Source organism: Melozone crissalis, unplaced genomic scaffold (assembly GCF_028551555.1).
Source record: "Melozone crissalis strain CALT ecotype California unplaced genomic scaffold, PUWL_Pcris_2 ptg000013l_1, whole genome shotgun sequence".
In the NCBI taxonomy this organism is placed as follows: Eukaryota; Metazoa; Chordata; class Aves; order Passeriformes; family Passerellidae; genus Melozone; species Melozone crissalis.
The window spans coordinates 46,090,680-46,110,488 of NW_026535791.1; the positions used below are offsets into that span (position 1 = coordinate 46,090,680).

Consider the following 19,809-nt stretch of genomic DNA (forward strand, 5'->3'; position numbering starts at 1 on the left):
AGATCCTGCTGAAGTGTGCTGAGGTCTCAGCTGTACCCTTCATGTCCTGAGCAGAAAGTTGTGTTCTTCAGTTGTATAAGAACAGCCATGGTACCCCCTGATAGCAAACTCATTTCTAGGTGTTGTATCATTACTCAGCATTCCTATTCTTGCCTTTCCTTATTTCTGGGTTTTAGCTGTTGATATAGGTAGTGATAAGATAAAAACTCCTTTGCAGAATGCAGTAACTCTCACCATTTCCTCTCCAGCCTACACAGATGAAGTTGTAACTGCTATTAAACACAGCAGACGGGTAATAATCATTTTGAGCCCAGCCTATGTCAGTGGACCAAGCATCTTTGAACTGCAGGCAGCAGTGAACTGTGCATTGGAAGATAAAGGGATCAAACTGATATTAATAAAGTTCCAGGATTTCCAGGAGCCAGAGACTTTGCCACCAGTAGTGAGGAAAGCACTTCGGATTTTACCAATTGTTACCTGGAAGTCTTCAATTTCTGCTGCTCCACACAAGAAGTTCTGGAAATACATGTGTTACCACATGCCAATGAAAACTAAGAGGCTGGAAAACTTCAGCCTCAAGGGCTTCTTCCAGAGGTTATTCAGACTGGTATAGATAGGAGAAATTTCACAGGGGGATGACATCAGGCTCAGGAATGGTAACATGATTGTCAAAGACCTCTCCTATATTGCCTGACAGCTGCCAGCTGTCACTGCAGCCAGCAAGGGCTCCCTCTGGAACAGTCAGAAGGACTGAGGTGTGACAGTGCACAGCAAAACTGTGCCACTGCACATAACTGCAATATGTAAATATTTAAAAACTGTAAATATCTTCCGTAAATTATTATTTTATTACCATTTTTATTATACCATTTTTTTTACTATTTATTATACCATTTTGCTCTGATTTTGAGACATACACTGTTCTTTGCACTGCATTCCTTTCTGGAATACTTTAACACCTGTTTTCTAGAAAAATATTTTTAAAAGGGAACTCCAGAGGAAGCTTGCAGTTTAATTTTCTAATTTTCTCATGCAGTCCAGTGGGAGATACCCAAATTCTTCAAGTGAGTTACCTCCTCCAGTGGGAACATCAAGAAAATAACATGAGAGACTGCTGCAGCTGGGTATGCCAAAGGGATTCAGAAAAGAAGGACCACTCTGTAGGCTTACCCCAGGCATCTCCATCCTTCCTTCAATGAGGGGAAGAATTCAACCAGTTGTAAAACTGTTCACACTCAGGGACACGTGCACCTGATCATTGCTGATCCTGGCTGGCGCTGGTCACTCAATGCCCACTGAACCTGTTGGCACTATGGGTGTGTTGCAGGTGTAAATCAAAGCCATGTTTGTCACAACTAGTAGACTTCCAGGGTCTCTAAATCTTTCCCTTGCAGTCCTCTGGCTGCCAACTCTCCAAACCATCTTGCAGTCTGTGTGTGTGTCTCTAGCTGAGTGAAATGCAATGGTCAGTACTAAGCAATCTGGGTGGTATGGCCTCTTCCCTGTGGTTCTGCTCACTTCATTTGGCCTTCAAGTTAATAAATCCTTGTTTTGTAATGCTAATTGAATATCTCATCTGCCAGATTCCTTGTTGTAAAAGGGATTCTAATAAATATTACTGTTAACAGAATCAGTATACTGGAAAAAAGACTCTTGCAAGCAGGCTGAGCATTATCTTCCTAATGCTATATTGGGTTCAAAGCTTTTTTGGGAGGGCTGATGGTGCTGTGAGGCTGACAGAAGGTAGTGCTTCATGTAGAAGTAGATCATCAAAGGGCATCACTGATGGTGCTGTGGAGTTTTAACTTCTTTTTTGTTAGGGTTGGTATTAAATGTATGAGATGGTATTTTTTGTTTGGATTCAGATGTTTACTAGTTTTTATTTATATTACAGTCTCATAAACTGTGAATTTTACAGTATTTAAACAAACTAAAAAAATGGAGCTGTATCTCTCACTTTACAAGGTTTTTTTAAGGATAAACTGTCTAATTAAGAAATGATACTTAAATTATTTTTACTTTTAACTTACTAACTCATGGCTTATAATGTGGACTTTTTAATTTAATTACACAATACCACCCAAACCCATGAACACCATCTTCCCTACCTGCACGGTCTTCTAACACGGTCAAAAATCATTGATGAATTTGAATAATTTGTCAGTAAATTAAATGCACTCTGTTCTAAGATAAGTAATACAGGTTTTAGAAGCTTCTAATTAACAGCACTATGTTTGCACACCCTGTTATCCTTACACTAAACATGGTAGTTTTTGTGGAGGAGAAAATATGCGGGCATTTTAAAAAAATGATCCATAAGAGCAGTTGGAGGAGGATAATGTATTTGCCCAGTAGGTGCCTTACTGATATGAGTAAAACAAATGCCAAATACAAGACAACCCAAGATCCTATTTCAGGCAGGTGGTGTGACTCAGCCCTCCCTCTTTATGTCGACATCACCTGCTAATTACATACAGTTGTTTAAGGGAGGGAGCCCCTTTCCAAGCCTGGCTGTAATTTGCGCGGTCCCCCACCAGATGTCCCTCCCGGGAGCCCTGCACAGTCCCTTTATTTACACACTGGGCAGTTTTGTCACCAGGTGTGACAGGACCAGGGAGCCATGCCAAGTGTGGTGCCCGGGGTGCCACTTGTGCTGGGGAGGCAGATGGGGAGCGAGGGCAAGAGAGGAAGGCACGAAGCTGGCTCTCCTGCCTGCCCAGGCTGCCACCACCTCTCACAACCAATGCAATTCCCTTGAGCTGTGCTTGATGCCTGAAAGGTGAGCATTGAAAGCTTTTTTGATTTGTTGGTTTGTTTTTCTGGCTTTTTTTTTTTTTCTTTTTTTTTTTTTTTTTTGTGACAGTGGAAAAATCAGAGAGGCTGCATAAATTATGTAGTTGGAAAAGTCTTTTTATTCCTCAACAGGGTAATGCAGTGGCCAAGGTTTTTCTGGGTCAGTGGAACCTGCACAACCGGTATCTTCACAGAAACTCCAGGTCTGTCTGCAGCACAAGGAATGGGACAGGCACATAAGGACTATAAAATGACCTCTAACAGGCAAATGAAAGAGCCCTGAGGAAGAAGTGGCTGTGGGCAGTGTGAATCACCAGAAGTGACTGTGCACACCTTCATGCACCACTATATGCTAAATCTGTAATAAAATGGTCACAGGCCCAGACATGGGCTTTGCCAGGCTTGCACATGCAAAGCTTTCCAGCGTGCTGCTGCTGAGTGTGGTATCCTGTTCTGCTGCTGCTCATGGGGCTGAGCCCAGCCTGGGCAAGAGGTCCTTGCTTCACTATGAACATGAGTCCAGTGGTGCTGTTGACTCTTCTGAAGATATGAGGTTACATGTTTTCACACTGGACTATGACTACGTGCAAATTCCCTATGAAGTTACCCTTTGGATCCTCCTTGCCTCTTTTGCAAAAATAGGTAAGTAGAAAATGGGATCTTGGGGCCTCCTAACTTGGAAAGAAGTTTAAAAAAATACAATATAACCAAGTAACTTTCATTCATTTTGTAGCTGGGATTGATTTTACTGTGTCTGTCAAAAGAACAGGTGTGTTCATTACCACAGCAGTGCCAAAATTCCACCTTAGAATGATTCCATCTTACTTGAGTTAACATATGACCTCTAATCTTCAGGTCTCTTGGGCTGTGAGTAGCAAATAGCAACAGAGCTCCCTGACACAGTGCTGTCCATTCATTTTTTTTTAGTCCTTATAGATCACAAGATACCAGAATTTGCAACCTGACGCAGCTGCAGAAATCAATTACACCAGACTGAGACTTCAAGTGTACTGAATTTTGAGGAGAAAGTGTAAAGCATTCTTCCTTTATTTGAATAAAAGGAAATATTTCTCTCTGAATCTTTGTTTTACATATTTGCTCCTTGGAGTTGGTGTGAAAAGTAATACTGGGGAGAGAGAATGAGTCTCTGAGGGTGTGGATCATCAGAGATGTAGGCTAAGTATCTTTTGAATACATAGCAATGCATCTAGCTTCTATTAGAGCTCCATGTGGGTATCTGAAAGGAGAAATGCAACTCAGGGAGCAGTAATTGCAGTAGGAACTGGAATTAATATTGCAAAAAAAGGCTCATCATGTCTTACACATTTGCATGGCTGGGCTGAATTCATTTTGACCATTTAGAATTAATGCAGCAATATCAAATAAATGAAGACGGTAATGATGTGAAGAGTTGCACATATAAAATATCCCTTTTCTTTTGAACTTTTTGTGGGATTTTCAAACTCTTCCTTAGGACAAGCTGGTAGGTGAGACTGATGTTTTTCTGGAGGTGGCCTGAAGATAAACATTTTTCCTGTCATAGTTATCCAGCTGACAAAAATGTTTACCACCATCCACGCTTTGCCAGTTTCATTACAGCTGATGCCCTCAATCCGATTCCTACAAATGTTTTCACTGGTAACATAACAATCGAAATTTTCAAAATTTAAATTGGTTATGGCATCAGCAGAGTGTTTTAATATTAAACATATCGACCAAATTCTTTATTTATCATCCATAAAGCACAAGACTTGACATATGGCACATCTACCCAATATCCTTGTTTTGAACATGAAATAGATAATTTAGAAGAATTGTGTGATGCCTCCCAGGTGGACCTGTTACTTTTACTGTGAGTTTTCAAATAACATTATTTTTGATGAAAAGTGTGGAGCTGTTAATTTTAAATATATTTGGAAGAAAGCGTTAGTCTGAATAATCTGGTTACCCAGGGAAGAAGATTTCCAAACTGTTAAAGTTTTCAATGTTTTGTTCAGGTATTAATTTCTTTGTGGATTTCAATATTTAAGGGTGGGAAACAGTTCCAAGATCTGGAAAGGCAAAGCAATCCCCTTATCTGTAAGACTAGAAGAAGACTTAAAAATGATTTTTTAAATTAAAAAGCAGATGAGTAGAGTTATGATATAAACATACCTCTTAGAAAAAAAAATAGTGTCCTAAAAAAATTATATTCTTTTGCTTTTGGAAACTGATAGTTCAAGGGTCACAGAAATACTGTCATGGCAGAACCTTCTAGACTTGCAAGATGAAGGCTGACCTAGCTTCAAACATGGAGTCACAGACATTGGATTTTAAGGTTTCTTAGTCTGCATCATTCTCATTCTTGTAAATTTTAAGAAATCCTGACATTTTTAGTACAGGCACATCTTGTTCTCACTATGATCACACAGCTCTTTGTACAGTGACTGGACAAGCCAGCAGCAGGTGAGCAGTAAGGATTCTCGAAGAATATTTTCTTTCTAAATTGTGGAGGATCATTTCAAAGAAGTTTCTGCTTTCTCAGAACTGGAGCTTAAACTCAGACATGCTTGCTCATCAATCAAGAGCTGGGCAGCAGGAAGAGAAGAAATTCATGGTCAAACTCTTGCCCTGCTTTAGTGATACAAGTGTGGGAATGTTTAGTTTTGAAGGGAACAGTACTGCCTGTTTTTACCTTCATAATCCTTAGACCAAAGCTGCCTGTCTGAAGACAAAGTGTCCAAACGCAGGCATGACAATTGTCTGACATCAGGTTAATTTAAACAAATAATCCTCTAATGTTTTATTCAAGGTTTCCACATCTTTCACCGATTACCAAAACTTATGCCTGAAAGCTGCATCCTGATTGCCATCGGAGCACTGGTAGGAGCAATCATCTTTGCTTCCCATCACAAATCTCCACCAGTGATGGACAGTAGTATTTACTTCTTGTATCTCCTCCCACCCATTATTCTGGAGGAGGGTTATTTCATGCCAACTCGACCATTTTTTGAAAACTTTGGATCCATTCTGTGGTGGTCTGTTCTGGGAGCTCTGCTAAGCTCATTTGGGATTGGCCTCTCACTCTATGGAGTCTGCCAGATTGAAGCCTTTGGCCTGAGTGACCTGAGCCTGCTGCAGAACTTGCTTTTTGGCAGCATGATTTCAGCAGTGGACCCCGTGGCAGCTCTGGTGGTTTTTGAAGAAGCCTCCGTTAATGAGCAGCTTTACATGATGATCTTTGGAGAGTCACTGCTAAATGATGGCATAACTGTGGTGAGTTTGTTTCTGCTCCTTGTCTTCTCATCTTTGGACTCTTTTGGCTTCTAGGGTTACTGGGCACAGGACAAGAACACAGGAGCTCTTAATATATTATTTATTTTATAAATACTTCACTCAATCACACACAAGGGATTTTCATGCATGCAAAAATTACCCCTTAGATTACCTCTTTCCAAAGCATGTATTTTAGTGCTGCTGGAAGAGGGAAACATCCACATACGTGTGAGATGTGCTCTTGCATTCCCTGAAGTGAATGGATAAGCTACAGCTGATTTTTCTGGTCAGATCAGTGTAGGACCTTGGAATGTTCTTGACATTGTGCAAGCAAATAAACAGAAAATTGTACTGCTTGAAGACTGAAGGCAGCAAGGGTAGAAATACAGGAGATCCTGCCTTGTCATATATCTGAGAGGGTCCTCTGGAAAAAAAAAAAAAAGAAAAGCAAACCAGATGTAGATAACCTCTGGGGCCACACTCTGTCCTCCAGCCCCTTCCAGAAATTTCACCAGAGACCTTAGACAGGAATTCCAAATGCCACTAAGAACTTTGCATAATTCTGTTTCTATCAATAAAAAATATTGACATCTGAAAAATGTTTAAATTTTTTGGCTGTCTTGTCATAAATATCCAGAAACAATGTTTCCTGAATAAGAAAGATTTGGTTGGTTGGTTGTATGTTTGCTGTTGTTGATTTTTTTGTTTTTAATAAGAGTGTTTTTTTAAGCTCCTTTTGATAATATTTTCCCCCTTATCTCATTAGTTCTGCTAAAATTGGAGCAACCTGAAATTCTAGCTGTAAGCAGAAATGACAAGAACATTTAAAACATATGTTTTTCAAGGAAGAAATTTCAAGCAGGAAGTTTATTGCTCAGAAACCAACAGGACTGCTCATGTGGTACAAGTTAACAGCAGGTTAAGGAGTTTCACTAGATAAGATCTTTACAGAATTTAAATCACAGGAATCTAAAACACATAAAAACTATTCAGATACTGCTGTACATGAGGTACAGCCCAACTCGGACTTGTAAAATCTGTACAGAGTTCACTGCTGAAAGGCTTCATGGGAGTAGTGCAGTTTGCCAGTACTGAGAAAAGAAAAAGGAGCAAGTAACTTGCAGGCACAGCCTAAGGATCATAAATCCTTCCTCTTGGTGAGCAGAGATACAGGGCTGATGTAGAACTCAGGGACAAGTGTTATTTCATTTATGTTCAAACTACTTGGGTGCTACAGTAGTAACAGAAAAATCCCCAATGTGTCTATCTCTTACAATTGTCTTTTTGGTTCCCTCAAATACTGACCTCAAAAATCTAATGCCTCTTTTTCACATTGGAAGAGCTTGTTTCATGCTTTTCTTGATGGGCTCACTACCTTGCCTTTGCTTTTCTCCCAGCTATCTATCATGTGGGTCCAACTCCTGCTGGTATTTACCCGAGCTTCCAGTCGGGATCCTGTTACAGTACAGATGTGCAGTGACAGAAAGCCTGTTAAAACAGTGGATTTAGGCACTCCTCAGCAGCCCTGGGTGTGCTAGTAAAGGAGATGAAAGGGCTGCACGTGGGGTATGTTGGGTGCCCCTCTGAGAGTTCCCATTGCCCCACACTCCCATCTTTGGGGCTTAGAGCAGCTGCATTGCCATCACTTTGTCAGCTCCTGCTACTGCATCTCTGCATCAACCACCATTCACCCCCTTTCTGGGCATTTGGGCTTTCAAAATCTCTACCTGGCTTCATGCTCAAGGAGACTGAAGTATTTGTCACCTGAATGGAGACTGTCTCCTTTCTGATATCCCACCTACTTTTTTCCAAGACTTTAAAACTACTTATCTCAGGTGTCTTCTCTTACCTTTTCCTTCTATTTCTCTCTTAACAGTTTAATTTGAGTTAACTCTAAGTGTTTGAAGAAGATAATATCATCAAGATATATTAAGCATACGTATTTTTTTACTGTTTAAATACAAATATCCCCTGGTATTCTCCAGCCTGCTTATCAGCTTGAACATTTTTTTTCACCAGCAGGAAAAACTAGTATGAGTTTTGTTCAACTTGTGTAATACATGTGGGGCAACAATAGCTCTGTCTCCTATATTTAGTTCAATATGCTGGTATATAAAAAAGATTTCAAAACAACAGACTGTAGAATTAGAATTATAATCTAGAAGTTATGACTTTACCTTAAGGGGGTGGGAGAAAATGGATGATTTACTCATTTTACCCATTGGTACCTTTTCTTTTTTTCCTCAGTAGGGCCATGTATGTGGATGGAAAAAAGAAGGTTCCAAGTGCTGTTAATTACTTCTTTTCCCAGTTATTTCTGAGTGGGCTGTTAGCATCAGAATAGTTCAGACAACATCAGGGCTGGACCTAGGATACATCACACATTAGTGGAATTTCAAAGCCCTGTTCAAAAAGAGCATTGTAAATCCAGTGCAGATCTTATTCAAGACTGAACTCCGGTGGAATGCCCTGATTTTGCTGTGAAGTGTTTCAGCCATTTGAAGCTCTTCTCCCACATATACACAGACAATTTTGTTTCTAAACAGGAGCTGAGCTGCTGGTATGAATCAGGAACTGGAATATTCCCTGACTGCTTCATCTCTGAGGCTTGATTTTAGAAATACTGGGAACACCTATATGTCATGCTGTACTCAAAATGATTTGCACTGGCTGTATTCTCTAATGGAGCCCTCTTTTCTTTGTAAGCAGCAGAACAGTTAAATCTAATACATGCTGAAGACCTAAGTAAAATTACTTTATTATTTGAGGTGATTTGAAATTGCCTCTGATGTCACTGAGAAAGACCTTGATCACTAGTTTGGATGCTAGATAGGAGGATAGAGATCTCTTCTCTTCTCTTCTCTTCTCTTCTCTTCTCTTCTCTTCTCTTCTCTTCTCTTCTCTTCTCTTCTCTTGCTGTAAAAGTTGTTCCAATGTCATTAGAGTAAAACCAGCTACTGTAGTCAGAAAGAATTAGGGTGGTAAGAAAGAATTATCAAGACAGCCTGTGTTGGTGGTTAAGGCAGTCACTTGAAAATCTCTTCTTCCAATGCTTCTGGTGTGGATTGTGGTAGCAGTGATTGTACACAGACACCTGGAGCGTGAAGCAGTCCCTGGGGAGTCCCCTGTGGCAGCAGTGTCATGTTCTCTGTTCCTCTCTGTGGTTCTGAGAGCTGCCCAGTGGTACAAAATCCTCTCCAAGCAACCTAAATCATGATGTTCTCAGGGCTGCTACATGAGACCACTATCAATCCATCCCTTCTTTTTGTGTGAACAAAAGCCTCCTAATCTGATTCAGGCTTTCCTAATATATAAAGAATTCTAGTAATCCATTTGCTGGCATAAACACTGCAATGTAACTTAGCTGAGCCTTCCTTATATGACACAGTGCAGATTGTGGTACAGAACCAGTTTATTCCCACAAAGCATGTTACAAAAAAAAAAAAAATTATGTCATATTTCCATAACTTTCATTTTTATGCCAAATCAGTTAAATCATATGGATACTTTAGGAACTAGAAAAGTGAAAAAATTCTTAAGTCATTTGCTGAGAATCTTTCTTCGTAAGTCAGCATAGAATCATGCTGTGGTATCATTTATAAAGAATCACAAGTCTTAGGAAGAGGTCAAAGTCTACAAGAAAGGGAAACAGAGAGGAAACAGGCTCTGAAATTAAAAGCTATAGGGTAGGTAGGGTGAGGTTTGCTTACTGTGAAAACATAAACCTTCTTTTCCTTATCTGCCACTGAAGTGACAAATTTCATCTACTGGCATTAGGAAAAAGAAGTCCTGGGTATTTTCTTAAAAGAAATATTTTGTCAGGCTTTGTCTGTCTCCCAGAGCTATTAGCAGTGAGCCTCCTGGAGAACAGACTGTGTGACAGCTCAAGGTTATATGTCCCCAGCAGCAATTTAAGATTGGATAGTAGCTGAGCAGTAATTATTATCCTAATGAGCTTGACTCTTTTACCTGCAAATACCTGCTTTAGTCTTCTTAATAACCTTCTGGAATTAACTAGATGAAGAAGAAAGACTAAAGAAAACCATAAAATGCAAATGACTTTGGTCTATTTATTGTTTTTGAACTAATGCTTTAGTGCAATAGCTTTGGAGAGCTGGTGTCTAGTTATTTCCCAAATTCTCTTCAAAACTGAAAGGTGACTTTCATGTGTTACTCACTCACTGTAAACAGATCTGACAGGACTTAATATTAACTGATTGTCAGCAACCTCTAAGGCTTTTTTATTACTACACCACTCGGAAAATTTTCTATTCGTTTCTAAAAGATGAATGAAAGTGGAATTTGCTAAAAATTTTTCATTAACAGTTTCTGAAGAATAGAAATTATTGATAATAGAAATTTGGTGAAGCTTTCTTCTCTAAGATATTATCTTTTCAAACCAAATTATATAATACATTATATAAAATTATAATTTGCATTAAATTGAATCTTTCTTCTAATCTGATATTTTATTTTGATTTTAACAATTTCAAGATTTCTAGTCAAAATGTGTATATGTGCAGGGTCTTTAGAACGTTTAGAGGGCCACAGCATTTCATTCATACTTTTAGGTGGTTATCTGGGGAGGTGGCTAAATAGCACCAAACTCCAAATATGTGATGATAGAGAGACTTTTTTACGTAGCTAGAGAATGAAACTGAGGCTACCATCTTCCTTTCCCAGTCCCATTCTCAGTGATGTTTCATGATATTTATGTGTCAAGTGCTGTTGAAAAACATGTAACATTACCATGTCCATCTGATGAAGTTTGCCAAGTCTACTGGCTGATCCTATAGACAAACTAAATGGAATTTAAATCAAATACATGACTCTTAGTCCCTGCCCTGCCCCAGCCTGAGTCAGAAGGAGAACATGGAGGATAGAGCCTCCATGGTATTTAAGGTACCCAGATGAGCTTTTAACCTCTTCTACAAAGACCAAAAATTATATTAACTCTCAAACAAACCAAGAAAAGAGGGGTTTTTTTTTATTACTCAATGTCATGTGGTCCCCCAGTACTTTACTATTTTACTACTATTCCACAGCCATTTACCCTTTTTTTTTTTTTTGGTTGCTCTTTTTCAGGACACTTAATGGACTCATATTTCTGAGACTTCTTAAGAACCAGCTGAGATTTCAATTGTTACTTTGCTGATCTGCCTAAAGCAATTTCTGGCAAACACAGACACTAAACACACACACATTATTTCACCTATGAAATAGGTGTCAGGTTCAGAAAAGATGCCCAACTGCTGTTTTCTTATTTTCACATGTAGGTTTTATACAACATCTTCATTGCCTTCACCCAGATGCACAGGTATGAAGAAATTGAGTCCATCGATGTCTTTGCTGGCTTTGCTCGCTTCTTCGTGGTGGGGCTGGGTGGAGTCTTGTTTGGCATCGTGTTTGGATTTGTCTCAGCATTCATGACTCGTTTCACCCGCAACGTCTCTTCCATCGAACCCCTGCTGGTCTTCATGTTCAGCTACCTCTCATACTTGTCTGCTGAAACCCTTTACATCTCTGGCATTTTGGCGTGAGTATTCCTTACGGCTTTTTGGATGATCTCTTTGAGGAACTGGTGGTGTTTTGTGGTGGTTTGCTCAAGGTTGGTGCAACACAGGCATTAGACAGGCAGTGCACAGCTTCTTAGAGATCTGTAAAATGCAGTGGTGACTAGGAAAAGCAAACCCACAGTCAATGTAGGCACAGATATTCTACCGAGGGATGTTGGCAAAAGTACTGCAGGTGGCCAGTGCTGCCACCATCTGTCTGCTATCTCTGATAAGATCAGCAGCAGCAGAGAATGATTTGATACTACAGCAGTTTATCTGTATTTATTTCTAAGCAGCTTCACCATCAGATTCAAAGAGAGACATAAAACAACGGGTATGGAAAATATAAGAAAGCATATCTGAGTTCTTTGTGAACATCAGCCCTAACACCATTCACTGGAATTATATTACATTTGAACAGCATCACTGGGATTGAAACTGGGGAAAAAACAGGTGAAAGAGAACATAACCTACACATGCATACTTATAGTCATGTATATGAATATTGCAATTTTTTTTTTGTGGTCAGGATATCTTGATACTGCTGTAATGCTGGGGACATGTTCCTCAAAGTATGTGATGGTGTGGGTGCCTGCTGCGGAGAGAAAGCTTTAGGTTCTTGACTGGAGTAAATGCAGGAATGGTGAGAATTGTGGGAAGGAAAGGAGCTGGAAGAGGAAGGAATAGGGATGGAAGTGAGAGACTTAAGGAGAAAGGTGCTGGCAAGTGGCTTGCAAGGGTACCACCCAAACCAGCCCACCTGCAGGGTGCAGCATAAGAAGGTGGAGACCTCCTGTTGCCAAATGCTCCAGCTGGTGCTGCTGGCTGCTGCAGGCTCAGTGGACAGCTGGTGGGTGGCAGCAGCTTTGCATGGCCTCTGCTGGCTCTCAGCTTTCGTGATAGGCCTTGGATGACCTCATGTTGCAGAAAGTGCTTCCCTTTGTAGAGGACAAACCAGTTTAAACTTAACAAATACAAGCATATGGCTGCTGATGCCCAGACAGGTGCATTTACCCACCTCACCTTGTGAAGCTCTGATTTCACAAAGTCACAGAATGGTTTGGGTTGGAAGAGACATTTAAAAGCCATCTAGTCCAATGCCCTGGCAATGAACAGGGACATCTTCAGCTAGATCAGGTTGCTCAGAGCCCCATCCAAACTGGCCTTGAATGTTTTCACAGGTGGGATGTCTGCCACCATTCTGAGCAACCTCTTCCAGTGCTTCACCACTCTCATTGTGAAATATTTATTCCTTACAACTAGTCTAAATCTACCTAAATCTTTTAGTCTAAAACTATTATCCCTTGTCATATTGGGATGTCCCCATATTTCTTAAAGGCCTCTTTTAAATGTCAAAAGATTGAAATAAGGTGTTCCTGAAGGGTTCTCTTCTCCAGGCTGCACAACCCTGGGTTAATCAGCTTCAGAGTAGAATTGCCTTAATAAAAATAACCTTTGCAGGATGGTCCTGGGAAGCAGTATTTGAATATTTAAACATTTAAATAAGTAGTTAGACTGGATATAGATTATCTTGAGCAATTAGACAAAGCACATGAGTCTTGTGCTGTGTTTTGTATACCCAACACAGACGCTCAGATTGAGCTGACTGGCAACTTTAGTTGAGCAGGATTAGATGTACTGTGCAGTGAAGAGTAAAATCATATGGACCTCTTCCTACTTGCACTGACCAAAATACTGCTTCCCCACCTATTCCTTGCACAAGATTACATATCTCTTTATTTCTTTCACTTCTGATTTTCACTAGAGTTCTGAAATTATTAGTAATTTAAGAATGGTAATATAATTTGGATTTATTATTCTTACTGCTTCATTAAGGAAATTATTGCTTGTTTTAGAGATGGAAACTTATTGTCACCTTTCTGAATTATTGAGGATTCATTCATTTTTCACTTGGATCATGAAAGTCTATTATGTATGTGTATCTGAAAGTCAACAGTATTAATCATTAATGCCTAATGGCCTTGTCTTGGAGTGTCCTTGGACATGCTAAATGACTCAGCTCCACCAGGATACCCTTGAGATTTCTTCAGTGGAAATTAAATGAACTGAAACTAGAGGAAGGTTATCTAATGAACAGTCATCATTCTCTGAATTCACAAGTTTGGAAAAATATCATTACAAGAGGCCCCCAGAGACTAAAATCATATCAGTAGAAACTAGATAGGTGATGGAATATGTTACTAGCATAGCACTCAATCTGTGTGTTACCTATGGAAAATGCAGAGGGGAAAAGGAAATCCCCTTCAGCAGGGCTGATCAAAGATGCTGCTCCATGTGATTGTCACCAGCATCTGTGCTGGGTGGCTGCTGATGCCTCTGACACAGGCTCTAGTCTTCATTAACAGTGATGCAAAACATCCCTTTGCCTTCTTAGGCACATTCCACACACCCTGGTGACTGCAGGGAGGAGGACACCTCTGTAGGATATTGAATTTCCTCCTGCTGTGCCACAATGGGCTGCTGTGGCTGGAGAGCCCTGCAGCTTGCCCTGGCACTGCTGATCTGCCAGGGAGCCATGGCAGCTTTGGCCCTGGCACGGGGCTACCATGATCTGCACTGCCACCTCAAGGGACAATGTCACCCGGAGGCAGGTTATGTCCCTCTAACTGGTCCACCTGTAGGCTGGTACAGAACCGACCTGCCTCTTGTTTGAGACAAATATTTGGTGCTTGGTGGCTCCATGTTAGGCATTCAGGATAAAATGGACTTTGAGCTGGAATGTGATACCCTCCCTTGCTTGTCAGAAAGGCAGACTAGTTTGCTTCCTTTATCCTATAAGTAAAACAGATTTGTAAACGTGAATGAAGATCCTTTTCTAGCTAATGAAATAGCTAATGTTACTGAGAAATAAAATGCTTGTTTTGATGAAGGTCAGAACCTGGTGGTGGAGAGTACAGGTAATGATGGCTGATGTTGTCCTTAACTGAAAAGAAAAACAGATCATGGCTGATCTCTGATGTTTTGCTTGGTACAGGATGACAGCATGTGCAGTGACAATGAAAAAATACGTGGAGGAGAATGTTTCCCAGAATTCTTACACCACAATAAAGTATTTCATGAAGATGCTAAGCAGCATCAGTGAGACCCTGATTTTTGTGTTCATGGGAGTGTCTACAGTGGGGAAGAACCATGAATGGAACTGGGCCTTCATTTGCTTCACTCTGTTCTTCTGCCTCACTTGGCGGACACTGAGTAAGTAAACTCTTGCAGACAGCCTTCTCTGCATCTATGAGAAAAAATCTTTGGCACAAAATTTTCTTAGAAAGGTCTGTGGGGACTGGCACAACTGCTTTAACAACAAATTTACTAGTTTATATTAGTGACAAGCAAATTTCACAAATCTACACACAGAGAAAAAGGGAGAAAAAGCCCCACACAAATCTCTCCAAGCACAGACTTTACATTTGGGTGAAAATTGATTCTTTTAAAAGCAAAATTAAAATATTGTCATGATTATGCTTACAGAGATGTTTATGTCTTTATTCACTATATGCCCCTTGGGTAAGTGGGCCTCATAATGATTTCACAACACACTGTCATTAACTCATTAATTAGGTAATGTATATCATCACACTTCCAGTGCCATAACACTACAGGTCCTGGGCTGGGAGTGCTGGAGGCATAGGAAAAGAGGGAAGGTGAAAATTAGCATGGATAGATAACTAAACAGGGATTTATACCACATGTGGGCCAACAGCACTATGCTACTACTCCTCACAAGTCAAGTCTAAAGTTTTAAACTGCTAAAACGTAGTGCCCATATGAAATTACTCCATTTTTGCACATGGTATGTCCCATTCCTGCAAAGGTGTCCTACTCCCTGACCTGTGGGGCAGATTCCTCTAGCATGGGCAGGGCAGTTCATAGATGATGTCAGACAAGTTGTGAGACACAGTTTCTCATCTTCTCCTTATGTCCAGGATGGGTTGACAGTAATGCTGAGAAGGGAGAAGGAATAAGAAGGCTGGTGGTTGCTGTTCTTGAGGTGGTAGCAAAAAGGAAGTAATTACATATTTTCTTGCTGTATCTGGACCAAGTGTGGCCTCTGAATTTTTAAAGACTTGCTTTCCATTTTGAAATATCCTTCTAATTAAGACAGAAACAATACTCTTCTGATTTAAAAGCTATTTTCCAGCCACATGTCCATCCTTCTCTCAGACACAAAGGGGAGTGCTAGAGCTTTACAGAGGAAGGACAAAACACTTTCTGCTATATTTGTGTGTTAAAATGATTACATCATTTTCTATGAAGCTTGAATTAAGTAAAGAGATGTAGCCTGAGGTTGATACCTCACATAGGCTGTTTCACTCTGAGTACCTGATGCCTAGCATTATAAGTAGTCAAAAAAGGTCATGCATAAAGTGATATCCAGCAACCTACATAAAAGAATGCTGTTACCTCTAATAATCTGTGTGTATCAGTGACAGCTGTGTAAAATAACACCAGTTATCAGCATTTGCGAGCTTTTTTGTCAGTAAATTAATGGTTTGCACATAAAACATAGGATTTATATTTATTGTGGAGGATGAAGAAGTGAAACAAATTGCTAAAATTACACTATAAAGACAAGTTGCAGTCCTTACACAGCCCCAGATTATCTTATTAATTTTAAATTTTATTAAAAGTAAAATGAAGTTTGAGAAATAAACAAATAATTAGAGACACAATAAGCCCAAGGATTAAAATTTTAAATGCTATTATTCTTTGTCTTTCAGTGAGCCTGTCCACAGGACTTGTTGGTAAAGCATGGTTCAAACACTTTAGGCAGACACTGTACAGAAAGCAGGGAACATTGCAAAGGAAGGCACAGAGAAAACTCTCATCCAGTTGTTTTTCTTTTCCCCAAAACACTTTAGAGGAAACTATGCAACATAAGTATAGGAAGTTAATATTTTCCCTAATCTCTCTTCTAAACTCCGTTAATGAATTTAAATCCTGAAGCTGTCAGGAACGCCAGTATTTTATAGGACATATTTCACACAAGCCAAATTTAGCAGTTGGTCAAAGAAAAGCTACAAGAAATCAAAAGAGAAAAAAATGTGGGCTGTCAACAGTTCCCCAAAACAATAATTGCTTTGCTTTTAATATTTAATATTTGCTTTTTCTCTTTGATTAACAGTAGCTGTGGTTTGGTTTTTTTTCCCCTTCCTAGGTGTGTTTGCTCTCTTCTATGTCAGTAACAAGTTCCGAACATATCCCTTCACCTTCAAAGACCAACTCATCATTTCTTACAGTGGCCTCCGAGGAGCCAGCAGCTTTTCTCTTGCATTCTTGCTTCCAGTGAATCTTTTCCCCAGAAAAAACCTATTCATCACTGCAACCATTGTGGTTATATATTTCACTGTGTTCATCCAAGTATGTATATTTCTTAATGGATAACTTTCATGTACTAGAGGTGACTGAAAGCTTCATAGTGAAAATGGCATTGAATTCACTCTTAGGCTAGGACAAGTTATTGCGTTTTAGGGCCAGATTTAGCACTGTACTGTGTAATTAGCCTTTTTAAGAGCTTTTAGGTAATACAAAAATTCTTTTGTATCTTTTAAAATATTCAGGGGAGAGGGCACTTGGTGTCCAAAATTATTTATGTTCATTCCACATGCATTTCCTGGTACTTCCAATTTAAGAAGTCTTTTAGCTTTACCTTTCAGTACTGATTCATTCTTTATTTGTGGTGTATCTCAAACTGACCAGAAAACAGTATGTCTGTTCTGTGACAGATTTTGAATTTTATACTTTTATCTTTGTCTGTCTTGGGGACCAAATACAAATATTTTGAAATGCTTTGCAAAAGAATATTTTAAAAATGAAGTGAATAAGTCACATTTGTAAGTATAGGTGTCTACTTTAGATTTTTGAGTTATTTCACCTTGCTTACTGCTGTACCTGGAAGAACTGAAACTTCTAGAGAACTCTGCAACCCATATTTTGCATTTTCCAATACCAAAGTCTCAGATCCTCTAGGGTGCCAATGGGGCACTATGCACTTGTGATAAGTAAGGCGCTTAGGTTCCACCAGCATGTTTCAGGAAAATAAAAAATTTGTTTCTATTTCCACTTTTAAAATGGTTTTCTGTAGCAGTGCAGTAAGGAAATGGGAAAAAATGAAAACCATTTCTAAGTGAAAAAACCCTGGAATGTTTAATTCTGAAAATATTGAAGTAAATGGTTTTAAGACTTCAAGACCTCACAAAGATAATATTTTCTTTCAAATGAATCTTCTTTTGAAGATGATTGCCAATGAGTCAGTTACTTTACATTATGAGACTATGCCAATAAATAGAATCTCACTTAAAAAAAGACCTTTAGAATTTTTTTTGATTTTAAATTCTCTTCTGTAGCTCTCAATACAAATAATGGTTCATTTCTGTGCTAAGACAGAGCTTTCCTAACTGATTAAAATTATCTCCTTTTGCTTTCTTTCTATTTTTGCCTAAAAGATAATTAACAATTCAACTCATTATTCCAAATACAGGGAATCACAATTGGACCTTTGGTCAGATATCTGGATGTTAAAAAGACAAACAAAAAGGAATCTATCAATGAAGAAATTCATGTACGAGTAAGTTTTTTACATCAGCAACCACTATCCCAAAAAGAAAAGAACAGGTATTCTGAAAGAGCTGGAAAGAGGGAGGCACTTGGAGACCTGGCATTGATTGCATTTGGATGCTCAGTGCTTTTATGAATGTAGGGAGGTAACTTAGGCATGATTTTCTAAGATCTTGCATCTCATTTATGTTCATATTTACTACCATATTATACTATCATGCACAAGTGTCATGGTGCATTAGGTCCCTTATTCATTGGCACTTTGACCATGGGAGGACAGAAAGAGAAAGGTAATGTTTATCAAAGTACTCACCATCCTTCCTAGCTGGATTAGTCAGAAACACTTGTTGCCATCTTTTGACCAGTTCTAGACACTGAAGTCTTAAAAGTCTTTAATCCAGATCCGTTGAACTTAGTTGAACCATTGAACTGCAAACTTAGTTTCAATTTGTTCTGGGTAGTGATCTTTTATCCTCTCAAACATTTACTTCAGTTCCCAAATTACTATTATAGAGAATCACCGGAAGTTGTTCAATCTGATTTAACATTACAGAAGACCTATGTACATTCTTTCATTTCACAATAGGGAATACATTTGAAATCAAGAGAAACGCTGTGTCTTAAAATGAAACAAACACACAGATGTAAGCTGAAGAGATATTAGCAAAATTAGAACATTGAACTGATTTTGAGTTTAAAGTGAAATTAATTCTTCCTATCTGAACATTTACAATGAACCTTGAAGAGAACTTGCATTTTAAAGCACCCTTTATGACAACATGTCTGTAAGAATTGGCCTTTTTCTGTATCTATAGTGCTGGACAAGCACAAAAAAGGACTGAAAGTAACAGAAGGTAGTAGTAACCAGTCTCATGTCATTCTGCAAAATCCTCAGAGGATTTATCTGTCAAGGTGAAGGTGTTGGTATGTGGCCCTGTGCCTCTCCCAGGAAGGCCATGCATGAGGAGGGGAAACTTGGAGGGGAAACAGAACCAAGAATTTATATTTTGGGTTCAGTAGACAAAAAGGACCCAAAATTTTTTTGCTTCCATCAAAACACTTTCAATGCAGCCAAGCATCCGCAGTGGCATCTTTGCCTTGATTTTAGAAAAATGTAGATGCTTTCAGAATTAACTCACATGCTCCAGTAAAGCAATAAATCTCAAAATCATGTCAATAAGTGCAGATTTGTGAAAGCATTTCATAATGAACACATGGACATTTCATAATGGCCACTTACAATGTTTCCATGTTTTTTTCTGTAGTTGATGGATCACTTGAAGGCAGGTATTGAAGACATATGTGGACATTGGAGTCATTATCAGCTGAGAGATAAGTAAGTATGTCTTATTGCAGTCTAATATAATAAAAAATAACCTATCAGGTAATATATAGTAAGTAAATAGAAGAGGAAATCAAAATGCTGCGGTCATGTGCTGTATCTCTTTCTAGAAACAGAACTCCTGAGTAACCATTAACTCTTGAGAGTGCAATGCTCATACATTGCCTGCTAAATTGGATCTGCACAAGCAGAAAATAAGCCTTCAGAAAGAAAAACATAGCATGGGAACTCACGCTGCAGACATCAGCCTGTGCATACCCTTGGTATAAATCTGAGATCCCAGGAAACACT

At 39.2% G+C, this 19,809-nt stretch overlaps 2 protein-coding genes across 2 annotated transcripts in view; both read left to right on the forward strand.

Moving 5' to 3' along the window:
* Positions 1–613, forward strand: part of IL18RAP (interleukin 18 receptor accessory protein) — a 31,134-nt gene extending 30,521 nt beyond the window's left edge. Inside the window, exon 14 of the mRNA XM_054271869.1 lies at positions 249–613. Within this exon, the coding sequence (XP_054127844.1) occupies positions 249–613 (365 nt within the window). The remainder of the gene's footprint in view (positions 1–248) is intronic.
* Positions 614–3,155: 2,542 nt separating this feature from the next.
* The window catches only part of SLC9A4 (solute carrier family 9 member A4), a 29,948-nt gene continuing 13,294 nt past the window's right edge, over positions 3,156–19,809 (forward strand). Inside the window, exons 1-7 of the mRNA XM_054271958.1 lie at positions 3,156–3,435; positions 5,585–6,048; positions 11,325–11,584; positions 14,599–14,816; positions 16,777–16,979; positions 18,100–18,186; positions 19,442–19,512. Of these exons, the coding sequence (XP_054127933.1) occupies positions 3,162–3,435; positions 5,585–6,048; positions 11,325–11,584; positions 14,599–14,816; positions 16,777–16,979; positions 18,100–18,186; positions 19,442–19,512 (1,577 nt within the window). The 5' untranslated portion in view covers positions 3,156–3,161. The remainder of the gene's footprint in view (positions 3,436–5,584; positions 6,049–11,324; positions 11,585–14,598; positions 14,817–16,776; positions 16,980–18,099; positions 18,187–19,441; positions 19,513–19,809) is intronic.